Below are 15,659 nucleotides of genomic sequence, written 5' to 3'. Positions count from 1 at the left end.
CTGAAAGCTAAATTCTCTGTGTTTTTTTTCCTTGTCTTACAATGCATTAGATTCTGAACATTCGGGCCTCCTAATTCTACCAAGATGTTTGCGGACCACGTTTTAAAACTTATGTCCCAGAAACAAAAAGCTTCTCTAGTGAAGGCTGCAGAATCCCCACCAGAACGAGTAGGTGACAAAAAATATTTCATGGATGCTTCGAATAAAAATCTCACCTTTATCCCATCTTCCATCCTGGAACTTTGGGAACTGGAGGAAGTGCACTTGGAAAATAATGTACTTGAGGGAATTTCTAAAGACATCCGAAATCTCACCAATTTGAAGATTCTCTACCTGAACAACAACGAAATAAGACTTATTTGCAGAGACCTCGGGGAACTGACTAATCTTCAAAGTCTGGACCTTAGCAGCAACCCCCTGGTTCCCAGCACTCTGCCTGTCCTTTCGCATCTACGTTCCCTTCGGCAGCTCCGGCTTTATAAAATCCAGATGGAGAATTTCCCCATCCAGATGTGTAAGAGCCTGAACCACCTGGAATTACTGGGACTGTCTCACAACAGGCTGAAGGCTCTGCCCAAAGAAATCGTCAACCAGACCAAGTTGAGAGAGATCTACCTGCAGAACAACCAATTTGAAGACTTTCCCCTGGAGCTTTGCGTCCTGTACAATCTTGAGATCATAGACCTGGAGCAAAATCAGATCGCTGTCATACCTGACGAGATCAGCGCTCTCCTCAAGCTGGAGAAATTCTTCATCGCTTACAACTGCGTGTCCTGCCTTCCTGACCCTCTGGGAAGCTGCGGCAAGCTGACCGTTTTGGATGTTTCCTATAACTTCCTGCACAACCTCCCCTCGACCCTCAAGGAACTGACCGAAATCACCGAGCTGGGTCTTTCGGGAAACTGCCTGGAGAAAGTGCCCAGGCTGATTTGCAAGTGGACGCTGCTTCATCTCTTGTACATGAAGAACACCTGTCTGAAAAGCCTGCGTCGCTCCTTCAAACGCCTGCTCAATGTCACGCTCTTAGATCTGAGTCAGAATTACTTTGATTTTTTCCCTCTCGAGATCTGCTCTTTGAAAAACCTGGAGATGCTGTCCCTGGATGACAATCACATTTGTCAGGTACGCATTTCTTATTTTCCTAGGACCTGTGAGGGGCCGCCTGCACAGCGCCATGGCAAGATCTGTTGGATGGTCAATCTAGGGCTGAAAGAAAGTGTCGGGGAGTCATTCAGAGGTTCCCTAATTTATTTAGCTTATTAAAGAAATTTAATTAATTAAAGAAATGAAAGAAAATGACTCAGCATCCCCTCCCCCCCAATCTTACAAACTAGAAAGAAGTCTCAGATTAAATGTACAGCTGCACCTGGGGCTACTACTGTTCCCCCCCCCCCCCCCCATTGCTCCAGCATCCCAAAGTGGGAACCACTGAACCGCCCCTTCCTTCATTTTACAGAGGAGGAAGCTGAGCCCTGAGCCCGAACAGAGTGCACATTCAAATTCGAGCTCTGTGATTTTCAGTTTCTTCAAGTATATTTCATCTCCCTGTCCTTCTTCACCTTATTGACACATAGAAAAGAAGTAGATGAAGGGGACTCTTGGTCCTACCAAAGGATTCTGGTCATTAAGCCTTTTACTGTAGCAGTCAGTTGTGGCCTACTGCGTTTGGTTTGTAAGTCATATGTTCTGGACTATATTCCTTGCTTAAAAAAAAAATCCAAGGCATTGATTGGTGCAATATTGAATATGAAATTATTTAGAATTTGATAGTGATGGGCTCAAAGGTCCCGTCCTTAGTCCTCTTCTCTCTCTCTACAGCTCTCTCCCTTGGTGACCAGTCTTAGTGGGATGGATTCAATGACCTCTTTGTAAATGCTTCCCAGACCTTGGCACTCAGTGCCTGTTTCTCTCTTGCCCTCCAGTCTTGAAATCACCAACTGCCTAAGGGAGGCACCTCCAACTCATCACCTCTAAGAGAAAACTCATTCTCTTTGCCTCCAACTTCTATTGTGGGTACAAGAATCCCTCTAGTGGCTTGGTTTCACAACCCCAGTGTCATCTTCCTCTGATGCCTTGATCTCACATGCAGATCAGTCGCTAAATCTTGTTTCTACTTCCACAACAACTCTGAGGTGAATTCCCTTCTTTTCCAACTCGTTCAGGCCCAACCACCTCTTGCTTGGGTCCTCCTCTTCCGTCTCTGCGCCTCAAGTCTCTCTACACTTCCATCCATTCTTTCTATACAACCACCAAGGTGATTTTCCTAAAGCATAGGACTGACCTCACTCAGGAAACTCTAATGTCTACTTCTTACCTCTAAGACCAGAGAGAAGATTAAACTGCCTCTTAAACTGCCATTTAAAATTTTCACAGCTGAGCCCCATCCTTTCTTTCCAGCTTTATTATACATTCTCTTCTCCATGCCCTCTGTAGTGTAGCCAAACTGGTCTTCTTATCTTGTCTTCTTCTTGTCTTTACATATGACCCTTCATCTACCATCTCTGCACCTTTTCTTCACTCACTGCCTGCTGTGGCTGGAATACACAGCTTCCTTAGGGCTTCCTCTTGACATCCCTGCTTTTCTTCCATTTTCATCCCCAAGGTCCCTTTGCATGAGGCCTTTCCTAGTTCAGTGGAATTAGGTTCTGTTCTATCTGCCTTGTATGTGTTTGTGTATGTACTTGTCTGCTCCTCTGCATAGCAGAACGAGGAGCAGTGGGTGCCAAATTTAGACTTGAAGAAAGGAAAAAAATTCCCAATAATCAGAGTTGTCTCAAAGTGGATTTGGCTTCCTCTGAATGTCGTCTGTTTGCTCTGAGGCTAGAATGTAGAGAGAGTTCTTTGTCAGGTATAGATCAGCCTAGATCAAGGCCCCTGAGGCCCTTTCTGCCTCTGAAATTCTGTGATCCTGTGAAATACATGATGGACCAGACAAACCTCAAATGGGACAGGCATCAGCCCTGAAGCCAACTCAGCCTGAAGGTTGTTAGTGGTTCTGCTTTTACCCCATGGTTCAATAAGGACAGTGATGGGGTCATCTTTAATCTCCCCACCACCAAGCACCATTCACAGCACTCTGCATGTAATAGGAGTGCACTTAAATGTCTCTTAATTGAATTTAATTTATTATTTAAAAAATAGTCACAACAAATTCTAGCTCAAGTTTAACAGCTGAGTAGGAAATCTTCTAGTGTAGAAATGATGATGCTATGCCTGCCAACACTATGTGCAGTGGATAGAGTATTGTCTAGGAATCAGGAGATGAGTTCAAATACTCTCATAGGCACTCACTAGCTGTGTGACCTTGGGCAAGTTATGGACCCTCTTAAAACCCCAGTTAAAAGGGGTTAATAATATATTAATAATAATAATATGGCTACTCACACAGCACAGGCCCGTTGTGAGAAAAGTCCTCTCTATGTCTCTGTCTCTCTGACCCTCTGTCTCTGTGTCTCTATATACATACATACATACATATATGTACACACACATGTATATTTTACCTATCATCTATCCATCAATCTCTGTCTATCCATCCTTTCATTTATCTATCCATCCATCCTATCTTCTATCTCTCTCTTCACTTATTTATTTATTCATTGCTACTCCTACCCTTACTACCACTACCACTACTACCACTACCACTACTACCACTACCACTACTACCACTACTACTACAGCTATTGTACCAATACATCTTTTTAAAACAATTATTATTAATGCCTTTTGTTTTTGCAGCAGAGTCATATCTCGAGATATACATCACTGCCATCAACACATGCCCTCTCTTGGGACATGAAAGACGGTCAGGAAAGTCAGCTGACCCGCACTGGCCATACCTGACAGTCTATGCCCAACATTCCACTCGCATAGCTCCCCAACTCCCTGCTGCATATGTTTTTTTTAAGCATTTTTCCTTTCATCATCGTCAAGCACTTGATCTTGTTAGGTTTCATACATTTGCATGGATGGTAAGAAGTGTTTTCCCTGTCTTTTTTTTAAGACAAAATTTTCACAGTGATTGTTCTTTCTAGGTTACTCTCTTACAAGGCCATAAATAAACTTTCAGGACTGCTAATGTGCATTCCCAGCTCTGTCCACACTCATCCCGGAGTTTGCAAACACAGCTCATCCAGAAAGACGCTGAACTGCCTCTGAAATCTGTTGATTAGTAATAGTTTGTTTCCAAAGCAAAGCCCTTTTGATTTTTTAATGTGTTAAAACAGTTTTGACAACTTCACTGTTTTTTTTTAAATGCCTCTAGGTCCCTCCAGAGGTGTTCAACCTTGTCAAATTGAAGGCACTTGGTTTAACTGGAAATAATTTCACTATATTTCCAGAGGAAATTTTGCTAATTGAATCTTTAGAACAACTATATCTGGGACAGGACCAAGGAACCAAACTGACCTATCTCTCAGAAAACATCCTGAAGCTAACGGTATGAATTAAAACTTTATATAACGAAATAGTCACCAAAAATACTAAAGTTTTGGGGCAGCTAGGTGGCACAGTGGTTAGGGCACTGACCCTGGAGTTAGGAGGATACGAGTTTAAATCTAGCTTCAGATACTTACTAGCTAAGTGACCCTGTGCAAGTCACTTAACCCTGTTTGCCTCAGTTTCTTCATCTGTAAAATGAGAAGGAAACAGCAAACCACTCCAGTATATTTCCCCAAGAAAATCCCCAAATGGAATCATGAAGAATTAGACATGACTGAAAAGTGACTGAACACCACATCCACACCAAACAACTTGTTTTCCCCTACTCCTTATGGCTGGCCCACCTTTTTTTCTTAATCATATATTTCCTCAAAAATATCCCTGCTTCTACTTCTTGTGTATAGGTCAGTGTTGGAAATAGTCTGCCCACCATTCATCCTTCCATTGTCCCCTGGTTTACTCACCACTTGAATTCCTTGGGAATTGTGGTGTTCCAAAGTTCAAAACCACAGCATATCCTCAGAGAACATTTCTGTTAAAAAGATAAATGTGTTACCCTGAATGAATAAACAAATCAGCGCTGCTTAGGTTGACAGTAAATGACCACCCTAGAAACTTACAGTTACATAAAGAATCAAGTGAGTTAGAAAGAACCTGACAGTTATGGAGTGAATTAGAAAGGTCCATGGAATGAACGAGGGATTCAGCATCCCGTTTCACCGGTGAATGTAATCGTGGGAGACCTTGAAGAGCCTGCCCAAACAGACTGGGCCTCCACCAACATGAATGCCTCCTTCATTTCAGAAGTATGGCTCATGAGCCCCCACCAATGTGCTTTCAAAGAATGATTTGCCAGCTGTCTCAACTGGCTCTTAGCAAAGGCGCTTACTCGAATGTGGCAGCAATAACAGTAGTTAAAAAACATTCCCCCTACAAACCTGAAACCCACACTTCTACAAATACATCCATACTATGTGTGGGAGAAGAGGGATCACAAACTCCAAATATAATGTGAGTGGGGCATATGTGTGGGCAGCATATAGAGCAAAGACAGCTCACAACCTGGAAATGCATGGCCTCAATATGCTTTCACTCTTCCTAACATTTACCCCTGGAGATGGGGTCTGTTTGGCTTACTTGGCTGGGCTTGCCCCTCACAGAGCATGGCATTTCTGCTGGACAGCTTGCTCAACCAGGTAATGACACCTCTGCTGGACAGGTTAATCTGCCAGAGTCCTCTAGTTGGTTCCTGAGGGTCAGCTGAAGACTCCAGTTTTAGCTTCGGTCGTTGCTTGTGCTACTGCTCTTCTTTTCCAGAACGAGCAGAGATCCGTAGGCTGGCAGAAGCCTCTCTATTTCTTCTCCCTTGGGGCCTCAGACCTGAGCTTGCCACCTCCAAGAGAGGATGCAAGAAATCAGAGGTTTTTGGTCTTTGCTTTTGGCCCCTTTTCCTGCCTGGGGGTTAAATCCTTTTCCATAAATGAGCCCATTCAAAAATGTGTGACTTTTACAAGGTGTAGAATGACCCATTTTCCATTTGAAAGAGGATCACCCTCTACTAGGTAAAAAGATGATTAAAGAAGACTTGGCTTTCTATCTTATTTTCTTTATAACTTTCCTCTTATGACCTGCAAATTTGCTGACATCTGAAATGTAGAGGAAGGGAATAAACACTTGCCAGGCACTCTGCTAAGTGCTTTACAAATACTGTGTTGTTTAATCCTAACAACAACCCTGCTATGGAGGTGATGTTATTATCCGCATTTTACAGTTCAGGCAGTTAAGGCAAGCAGAGGCCAAGTGACTTACTCAGCGTCACACAGCTACTAAATGCCTGAGTATACATTTGAATTCAGGTCTTCCTGATTCCGGTCTCAAGGCTCTCTGCACAGCACCAGCAGCAGCCTCTAATATAGAGTAATGACTAAGATTTACAGGGAAGCATGGTTGTGGATTATGTACAGTATTGATTCATAAAGCAGTGAGGAGCCATGGAAGGCAGAGATTAATGAAAAAAAAACCTAAGTGTAAAGATAGGCTGACAAAGATTCAACTTTGTAAAATCAACCAAGGGCATTTAAAGAAAAAAATAGGAGAACAGCTAAGATCAGAAAATGGAGATCTGTAAATATTTTTTATGATAAATTCTTCCCCCCCCACCCCCCATCAAGGAACAAGGAGACAGCATCTGCACTTTTACTCCAAAATCACATTCTGAGATAAACTTCTTGAGGAAATGGAAATAGCACTGAAGAAACCAAGATGGTAAGAGACTCCTAGACCAAGTCCACTCTGAGGGAATCCATGCTAGAGAAGATTCAGTTTTGAGAGAATATAGGGAAGATATTAATATATGGTAAAAATCTTAGACTTAATTGTTACTTTTTTGAGGATGAGATTTTGCCATTTGCATCAAACCCTGAAATAGCACAGTCTCCTGAATGACATCTGTAATCATTCATGAGATTCTGACCTAACCATCCATATAGGAAAAAACAAGTGGATGAAGAATGTCTGTTGTCCAGAAATTATTGTATGCAGTTGGATGGACAATCTATATAATTCATCCATATATATGTATATACATATACATATACATATACATATGTGTATGTAATAATATATATATGGATATCCTATTTATTCATCTGTCTATCTGTGTATCTATCTGTGTATCTCTCTCTCTCTCTCTCTCCCCCTCTCATAGATACTACAAATGGACAAGGGTCTGTGCTCAGAATCTAGCCAAAAACAGAGAAGAGGCTGGTGGAAAGTCTTTGAGAAATTCCAACATTTTTTAATGACCCTAAACTTCTCTCTAAAACAAAGGGCCATCTTTCTTAACAGAAGTAATTTTTTATGGCTGTAAGTCTCGGAACACTACATTTTCCAAAGAATTAAAATTTATGATGACTCAGAAGTCAGTGGAGAGGGGCAGGGGTTTTGCAACATATGACAAGCAGTTACACAGTAAACACAGCATAAAATATGTCATCAAAGAAATGTATGATCAGAAAAAAAGATGGGTCAGACATTGATCAAGACATTCATCCCTTTCACACTAATCAGGTGACAGATGTAAGGTTTGTTTTTCTTCATCATAATATATAAGGGAGAAGGGATGTGTATATGATTCTGGGGTTAATTTATCTAACAAGTTGAGAATTCTCACACTGAAGTTTTACTGTATTTTAGAATCTAAAAGAGCTATATTTTGAGAACAACAGCCTGGAGTATTTACCTGAGGGCATAGGTTCTCTGAGAACCTTACAAGTGTTGGATCTTCACAACAATCAGATTAAGGAGCTGCCAAATTCTATATGTCAATTAAAAGGTAATAAGTCTCTCCCCCGCTTCCCCTCATTTTGGACTAAACCTGTGATTTCATTGGTCTAGGAGAAAGAGGAAATGACTTCTCCAGTAGAGGGCCATGGCACTTCATGCAAGAGAGAGCCCCGAGAGATCAGATCACTTATCCAGGGTCAAATAGCCACGATGTGTCAGGGCAGGACTTGAACCCAGGTCTTCCTTATTCCAAGGCCAAGGTTATCTGTTTCACTATGTCAGTGCCCAGTCCTTTCATTTGACAGATGAGGAAACTGAGGCCCCAAAATGATTTGCTCAAGGTCACACAGATAATAAGTAAGAGCGCTAGGTCTCCTGAACCCAAATCAAAGCATACTTGATTTAGAACAGGAGGCAATTAATGGTCACTGAGTCCACCCCCCTCATTTCACCTGTGAGGTAACTGAGGCCCAGAGAGGTCAAATGACTTGCTCAAGGAAACATAGTTTATGGGATTATAGCAGCATTTGAACTCAAGTCTTTCTGTCTTTAAGTTGAGTGCCCTATCCACTTTCCATTTACAAACACTTCCTTCAAATTCATCATTATAATCTTGCCTGGGGCAGCTAGGTGGTGCTGTGGATAGAGCACCAGTGTAGGAGTCAGGAGGATCTGAGTTCAAATCTCACCTCAGACACTTGACACTCACTAGCTGTGTGACCTTGGGCAAGTCACTTAACCCCAATTGCCTCATCCTGGGTCATCTCCAGTCATCCTGATGAACATCTGGTCACTAGATTCAGATGGCTCTGGAGGAGAAATGAGGCTGGTGACCTGCATAGCCCTCCCTCACTTAAAACAAAGTCAAGTGCAAGTCATATCATTATTTCTGTGACGGCATGATCTTGTTTGGCAATGAAGGACAAACACACACACACTCACATATAACCTTGCCTAGTCAAGCCAGTAAACTTTTATTAAGCACTTACTGTGTCCCAAGCACTGTACGAAATGCATAGTCCCTACTGTTGAGAGCTCATATTCTACCTAAACCACAGGAAAAGCTCAGGTGTGGAGTTAGGAAGACCTGAATTCAAATCCAGCGGTGGGACCCTGGGCAAGTCATTTGTTACCTTTAGTTAGTCAATTCTATGAAGAAGTTTAGGTCTCTATGTTTACATTAATTGTGGTGGATTTTCTACCCCAAATTTTACCAACTAGTCACTCACAGGAAATGAAAGGAATTAATTCTTCTGGACATTCAAGTTCTACTCAAGTAATTATATGGATGAGTTGATGCCCCAAGTATTTTACTTGCCCTGTGTTTAGAGATGGAGAAATCAGAACTTGATTCAAATATCTTTGCATATTCTATTTTCTTATTTACATGCCCTTCTTTATCCTGATCCTAAAAACTTTCACTAGAATGAACAAAGAAGATAGGTGTGTGTCTCTGCCATCAAAGCAAAGGGAAAACAATCTCTCTATGCCCACCTCCAAGCTCTGCCAGTACAATAGAAAGTCTGTGGTTACTCTTATTACAAGTCCTGGTTGAAAAGTAAACCTTTGGTTCCAACCCCCCCACCTCCCCCACCTCCATGTCTCTTAAAGAAGGTCGGAGTTATCTCCTTCTTGTCTTTGATTCCCAGCACCAGGCCCTGGTGTGCTTTAGTAGGGGCTTTATAGATGTGAAGTCAATTGACTTGAACTCATTAGGTGACAATAGAGGAAGATGATATTTAAGTAGCTGACACTGGGCTACTAAATCCTTTCTTATACTTCAGGTTTGAAGACACTGATTCTTGAGAACAACCAGCTGTCTGTACTTCCAGAAAAAATGGACAGTCTGGAGAGTCTCCAGGTTCTCAACCTAGAAGGAAATCCCATGGAAGACCCTCCTGAAGACGTGTGTCGAATGGGCATTCCAGCAATATGGCAATATTTACAGGAAAGAAGATTCAAGGATATTATGGCCACTATGGTAAAATCAGTAACACTCCCAATGATAGATGTGTGCATGTATGCATGTGTGTTTGTGTGCATGGGTATGTGCACGTGTGTGCATGTGCATGTGTGTGTGCATGTGTGCTATGTGTGTGTATGTGTGTGTGCGTTTTTCTGGTGAAGCTTATGGACTCATGCCAAAAGTATTTTAACTACATAAAATATATGTTACTAAGGAAATCAATTATATCAAAATGCAGTCCTCAAGGTATTTTTTAAAAAATTCATGGACCTATGGTAAGGTGATTCTGGTCCAGGGATATCACATAATCTTATTTGTTAAGGAGGGTCAGGCATTGGGAGACACTTGTGGACATTCTACTTTGAAGGCTGGGAGATGTCCAAGAGTATGTCCCAATATTTGATTCAACATTTTATTGGCTCCTTCTCCCCTCCCACTTCCCTTTACTTCTCCTTTCTCCTGACCTGACATACTTGTGAAATTGGAAGCAAAAACAATGCAAAACAGAAAGAACCGATCTGGTCAAAATTCTATAAATTCCAGAAGCATGTGCTTGGTGGAAAAAGTTCTGGGCTTGGAGTTACCAAGACCTGGCCTCATACATGGAAGAGTTGTCACCCTGGGCGAGTTACTTAACTTCTGGGTGCTCTAGGCAGCTCTTCAGAACAAGGACTGTTAAACTAGTGTCCACAAACTTTTCTTAAAAATTGTATTACATACATTGGGTTTCCTTTGTAATTCTACAAATTCTATTTTCTGCCGTTAAAAACATTATTCTGGGAAGGGGGCTGTAGGTTTCACTAGAGTGCCAAAGGGGCCCATGACAAAAAAAGGTGAAGAACCCACCTGTTCTAGGACTTCTCTACATTGTCATGAATAGTTTCCTGTCTTGTTAGGTGGAGGGAGTTCTCACGTTGGGAAGTTCTTCATGAAACTGTAGGCATGTTCAGATATAAAATTATTGACAATTTACTCAAGAGACTTACTTAATATAGGGGCCATTTTGTCAGTTAGTCAACAATATTTATTTTATAAATATTATTTAACATTTAAATTTAATTTAATATTTAATTTATCATAATAATTAATTTCATATAATATATTAAATTAGTTTAATAAATTAACAATTAAATTATTAACTTGACATTAATAATACTATTTAATGTCATTTATTTATTAAATATCCACTCTGCCAAACTCTTTACCATAAGCCTAACACTATTACATTATTTGGAAAGGATTTCATAAATTAGGCAGCTAGTTTTTCCCTGACTCAGGTTTGGTTTTGGACCATCCATCCAACTGGCCTGTTCTCAAATTTGCTCCGCCACCCTGTGAACATCTTCCCCACCTCAGGGTGGTGGAATATTGGGAGATCATCCTGAAGCAAGGCTCTAGAATAGAGTACAGAGTATTCTGAAATGGGAAATCTAGACTAGAGCCTTGCTTCTGAAGAGCTCAGGGTTTTTCCTGTTGACTGCCATTTTTCTCAGCTGTTTTGATTTAAAGTTCTGCTGAATGACGAAAAGCTTGGCCATTATACACAGGTCAACACTTCCCTCTAGACTTCTCCTCTTTCTTCCTGCAAGATCACTTGAGCCCTGGAACTCCCACCTCATCAGTCCACTGTGACCTTGGGCTCTCTTTCTCTCTCTGTGTCTCTGTCTCTGTCTCTCTCATTGGAGGACTGAGCACTCCTCACAGGGTTCCCATTTGAGGAGGGTGCTCAGGTCAGCCATCTTTTCATTTCTCATCTGTCCCCACCCCTCTGGATTTCTCCATCGTGCTCTCTCACCCTGTACCAAGAACCTTTCCTGCTTCCCATGAGATCATAAGCATCTCGAGGGCAGGAATGTTCTTTTGCCTTTGTGTTTCCAGCACTTTGCACAGAGCCTGTCACATAGTAAGCACTTAATGTTTCTTAATGGACAGATTCTAGGAGATAGACATGAAGAAGGAAAACATTTCTAGCAGAATAATCCATGGAGGGGCATCAGGATAGGAGAGAGAATATCCTATCATGGGGTCCTATTTTCTTCCCTTCGTTTTGAAGACGGTGTGTTAGAAGTAAGACATGATCAGGCTGTGGCTTCTCTGCTTGGTTATCACACTGAATAATACCGGACTTGATTTTCTTTTCAGATTCAGTCTTGGTACAGAGGAATGAGGGTGAGGAAAGGCCTTGGGTCAAATGAAGAATTGATGAAAGTGCTAAAGAGAGGAAAGGGATCTCCCCAAGACAAGAAAGGAAGGAAAGGAGAAAAAGGAAAAGCAGCCCCCAAAGGCAAAAAGAAATAACCCTTTTTTCTTTATGGACTTTTAAAAAATGGATAATGCCCTGAACATGGTCAGAAAAAAGGAAGATGAGAATGCCAGTCATTGGACTCTTGAACACTGGTAAGCATTAAAAGACTTTCATAACAACCCTATTTGTGGTTGTCTCCTAGGTGTTTAGTTAGTAAACATTTCATGTTAGATTATAATCTATTTGAGGATGGGGTGGCTTAATGTTCTTCTTTGGATCTAGCACAGGGGCTTTCACAGAGTAGGCATTTCCTAAATGCTTTTGAATGGAGAGGTACCTTGAAGTGGTGGATGGCATGTTAGACTTGGAGTCAGGAAGACCTGAGTTCCAATCCAGCCTCAGACACTAGCGGTATGACCCTGGGCAAGTCACTTCTCCTCTCTCTGCTTCAGTTTCCCCTTCTATAAAATGCTGATAATAATAACATCTACCTTCCAGAGTTATCGTGAGATAATAATTGTAAAGGGCCTGGTACTATATGAATATTAGGTATTGCTATACTTATTATAATAAAATTTCCTTGGCCCTATTTTCGTTGCCAGTAACTATAAAATCTGTGGGCCCCTGGGGAAGCAACCTTTTTTTTTTAAATTAAAGAAAAAGAAATTCAGTCTTTTGGTTTCATTGCTGCATATCTTTGGAGGACTGGTTATTGAAAATATCTCTGTGCTTGTGGAGAAGCATGTGGTAGGGTGGAAAGAGTGTCAGACCTAGAGGTGGGAGTCCAGGTACTTATGGGCTATGTGACCCTGGATGAGTCACTACTCTGTAAAATAAGGGAGGTTGAACTAGTTGACATTTAAGGTTCTTTCTGCAATCTGTGATCTAAGCTTCCAATCTATGATCTCAAGGCCTGACGCCAATCTTAGCTCTCCACTTATTGGTTGGGTTACTTGGATCAAGTTAATTCATCTGTCTGGGCCTCAGTTTCCTCCTTTGTAAAATGAGAGGTGATGGTCTAGTTGGATTCTCGATCTCTGACTCTAAGACCTGGCTTTGCTTTACAATCATTATGTGACCTCAGACGGTCACTTAACCCCTCTTTTCCTTGATCTTTCTCTGTGAAACAGGCATATCCGCCTATGACTTCCCTGGTTTACAGTGACTCGAACGACGGAATAGTGGAAGTTGACATCTATATAGATTTCTTTGTTTGAGGTTTACAAAATATACTCAATACATTATTCCTGTGAGCTTCATGATTTTCCTTGGGGGTCAGTACTCTCCTAAAATGCCCATTTTAGAGACAAGAAAGCTGAGGTTTACGGAAGTTAAGAAGCTTGCCCCTGGTCACAACTAGGTGGAGGAAGTGAGATTGTAATGCAGGGCTGCTGACTACAGGGCCAGCATGGTCCTCACACCACAAAAGGCATTGGGGAGAGGGTAAAGCAGTGATGTGTCCCTTGCTTTTTTTTTTTTTTTTAAACCTTATCCAAGTTTGTCTGCTCCCCTGACTGAGGAGGATAACGCTGGCTGCCTCTGCAGGTGGGGTGGACTCCTTCAGACAGCTGCACAGACCCCAGAGGGTCCCACATGCCCTTTGAAGGCCCACAGACCTTCCTTCCCTGGGTGACTTCCTCGGGGCCGTCCAAGGCCTCTGTGCATTGTGCTTCTGGCTCTATGGATCTTCCCTGTCCCTCTTTAACAAAAGTGATAAGATGAGCCAGCTTTACATGACCCTTCAGGAGGTACAGGGCTCTTCATTGGATCCTCACGATGACCCTAGAGGTACAGGGCTCTTCATTGGATCCTCACGATGACCCTAGAGGAGGGAGTGGTTGCTATTATTCCCATTTTACAGATGAAGAAACTGAAGCAGACAGTGTGAAATGACTCACCCAGGATCACATAACTAGTTGGTGTCAGAAGTCAGATTTGAACTCAGGTCTTCCTAACTCCAGATGACTTTGTTCACTGAGTCACCACCTGCCTGCAGAAAGAATTCTGGATATGGAGTCAGAAGACCAGAGTTTGAATCCTGTTTCTACCATGTAGACCTTGGGTACCTTGGGAAGTTTCTGCATCCATAAAATGCCAAGTGTGGACAAGTTGCCCTCCAAGGTCCCTTCCTGCAACAAGTCTCTGATTGTGTGACCCACCGTGCCTTTCTGATGTACAGAGTAAGACTGGTAGAATTCCAGATTTCTCAGCAGAATCTCCAGGACTACCTGGTGTGACTTGTACCATGAAAGGAATCCCCTTAGAATGTCATCCCTAAGTGGTTAGTCAATCCTCACTGGAAGGTAGCCAGATATGAGGGAGACACTGCTTCCATGAGTTGGTCATTCTAGTTTGGAACAGTTCTGTTAGCAAGTTGGTTTTTTCACATTTTCTTTTTATTTTCATTACATTTTTTAAAAATCAATTTTATTTTCGGTTTTGATTTTTTTCCTCCCCCTACCCATGGAAAGCAAGAAAAACCAATCCCATTACAGATATGTATAATTAAGCAAAACAATCTCCTGTATCAGACAAAACAAATATTTGTTTAATCTGCTGTCTGAGCCCATTCCCTTTTTTGTCTGGAGGTGGGGAACATGTTTCCTCATGGAACTGTGGATCTGGGATCCTTCTATGTGGATGTTCCCTCCCACAGTGCAGATTGCCACCCCTCTGTGTCCACCCATCCTGTGTGACTCTGGTCTGTGCCCTCCCATAAATTTGCCACAGATGGTCTATTCAATGCTCGACATTGTGAGGATGCCACTGGATTGTATGGTTTGTCTGTCCTTTATATCCTTCACTCTCACCGTGCGAGCAGCCCATCTGATTATTTGAGTGTGTATTATTTGATGAAATCCTTTCCTTTCCTCCCTCTTCTTCCTGGTTTCCTATTTTTAAAGTACTGTAGCCTCTTCAAAGATGCACCTACCAGGCACCTTTCCATTTCTTTCTGAATAATTTTGTGGTTGTTCAGTTATTTAATCATGTCTGACTCTTTGTGATCCTTTAGACCATACCATGGGGTTTTCTTGGCAAAGATACTGGAGTAGTTTGCCACTTCTTTCTGCAATGGTTAAGGCAAACAAAAATTAAGTGACTTGCTCAGGGTCATACAGCTAGTAAGTGTCTGAGGCTAGATTTGAACTCAAGTCTTCCTGACTGCAGGCCCAGTTCTCTGTCCACTGAGCCATCCAGCTAATTTTTAATTCTTCAGAAAATGTAATGTTCCATCATTCTCAGTCATACCAAGAACAACAATCACCAATATAGGATATTGCTGTTAGACACATGGACCAATTCTATGTTATAGAGGATGGCTCCCTGGGAGAAGAGAGAAGAGGAATATGGTGGAAATCTAGGTAATGCAAAAGCAAAATATATTAATATATTAACATTTTTAATATTATAAAGGGTAAAAGGATATTTTTACAAAATGGATCTTTGTTTCTGTAAGATATTTGGAGTCATTAAAGAAACTTTCTAATTCATAGAAGCTGTCCAGTCCTCTCTCTTCCACCTGTTTAATTCTGGGCCCAATTGGTTGTCCATTTACAGGGTCTATCCAAGCTATGTGAGCTGATAGATGAGTTATCTCAGCTTCTATCCTGACAACTGGGATTCCTCATCCACTTTGTTTTCTCTGTGTGGATGGTTTTCATCATCTCCAACCTAAATCCACCTCACTGAATCTTCATTGTTCTTGGTTCTGTCCTATGGGAC

General features: G+C 41.7%; 2 protein-coding genes and 1 long non-coding RNA gene across 6 annotated transcripts in view; 1 reads left to right on the top strand and 2 right to left on the bottom strand.

Annotated features, from left to right (window-relative positions):
* Positions 1-84: 84 nt before the first annotated feature.
* On the top strand, positions 85-12,088 carry LRRIQ4 (leucine rich repeats and IQ motif containing 4). 3 transcript variants are annotated; one of them, XM_072618525.1, is made up of 5 exons: positions 85-1,122; positions 4,265-4,438; positions 7,636-7,774; positions 9,510-9,706; positions 11,834-12,088. In XM_072618525.1, the coding sequence occupies exons 1-5, from the start codon at positions 85-87 to the stop codon at positions 11,987-11,989; spliced, it is 1,704 nt and encodes a 567-aa protein (XP_072474626.1). In that variant the 3' UTR covers positions 11,990-12,088. The 3 variants fall into 3 exon arrangements, 1 of the variants encoding a protein (XP_072474626.1); XR_011969116.1 differs by lacking the exons at positions 9,510-9,706; positions 11,834-12,088 and adding an exon at positions 7,148-7,518; XR_011969117.1 differs by lacking the exons at positions 9,510-9,706; positions 11,834-12,088 and adding an exon at positions 7,148-7,523.
* On the bottom strand, positions 1,083-6,653 carry LOC140510148 (uncharacterized). The gene is made up of 3 exons (XR_011969118.1): positions 5,578-6,653; positions 4,905-4,972; positions 1,083-1,206 (listed from the first exon to the last, which is right to left on the bottom strand). It is a non-coding gene; the product is annotated as an uncharacterized lncRNA (long non-coding RNA).
* LRRC31 (leucine rich repeat containing 31) overlaps positions 12,088-15,659 on the bottom strand; it is a 28,928-nt gene continuing 25,356 nt past the window's right edge. Inside the window, exons 10-11 of one of the 2 annotated variants that reach the window (XR_011969115.1) lie at positions 13,835-13,926; positions 12,088-13,758 (exon numbers count right to left, since the gene is read on the bottom strand). Coding sequence is in view for 1 of the 2 variants with exons in the window: in XM_072618524.1 (XP_072474625.1) it covers positions 13,916-13,926 (11 nt within the window). In the remaining variant the exon portion in view is untranslated. Of the gene's footprint in view, positions 13,759-13,819; positions 13,927-15,659 lie in introns of those variants that run through there. The other variant, XM_072618524.1, reaches the window with a different exon arrangement.

This window comes from Notamacropus eugenii, chromosome 6 (genome assembly GCF_028372415.1).
Source record: "Notamacropus eugenii isolate mMacEug1 chromosome 6, mMacEug1.pri_v2, whole genome shotgun sequence".
NCBI lineage: Eukaryota > Metazoa > Chordata > Mammalia > Diprotodontia > Macropodidae > Notamacropus > Notamacropus eugenii.
The sequence above is the reverse complement of the archived record's forward strand: the minus strand, read 5'-3'. Positions and strand labels throughout refer to the sequence as shown.

Bases quoted from the DNA above. Each gene is read 5' to 3' on its own strand.
- LRRIQ4 (XM_072618525.1), top strand. From the start codon at position 85: ATGTTTGCGGACCACGTTTTAAAACTTATGTCCCAGAAACAAAAAGCT. The intron at 7,775-9,509 runs GTAATAAGTCTC...CTTATACTTCAG, and splicing joins TTCTATATGTCAATTAAAAG to GTTTGAAGACACTGATTCTT. The intron at 9,707-11,833 runs GTAAAATCAGTA...TTTTCTTTTCAG, and splicing joins AGGATATTATGGCCACTATG to ATTCAGTCTTGGTACAGAGG.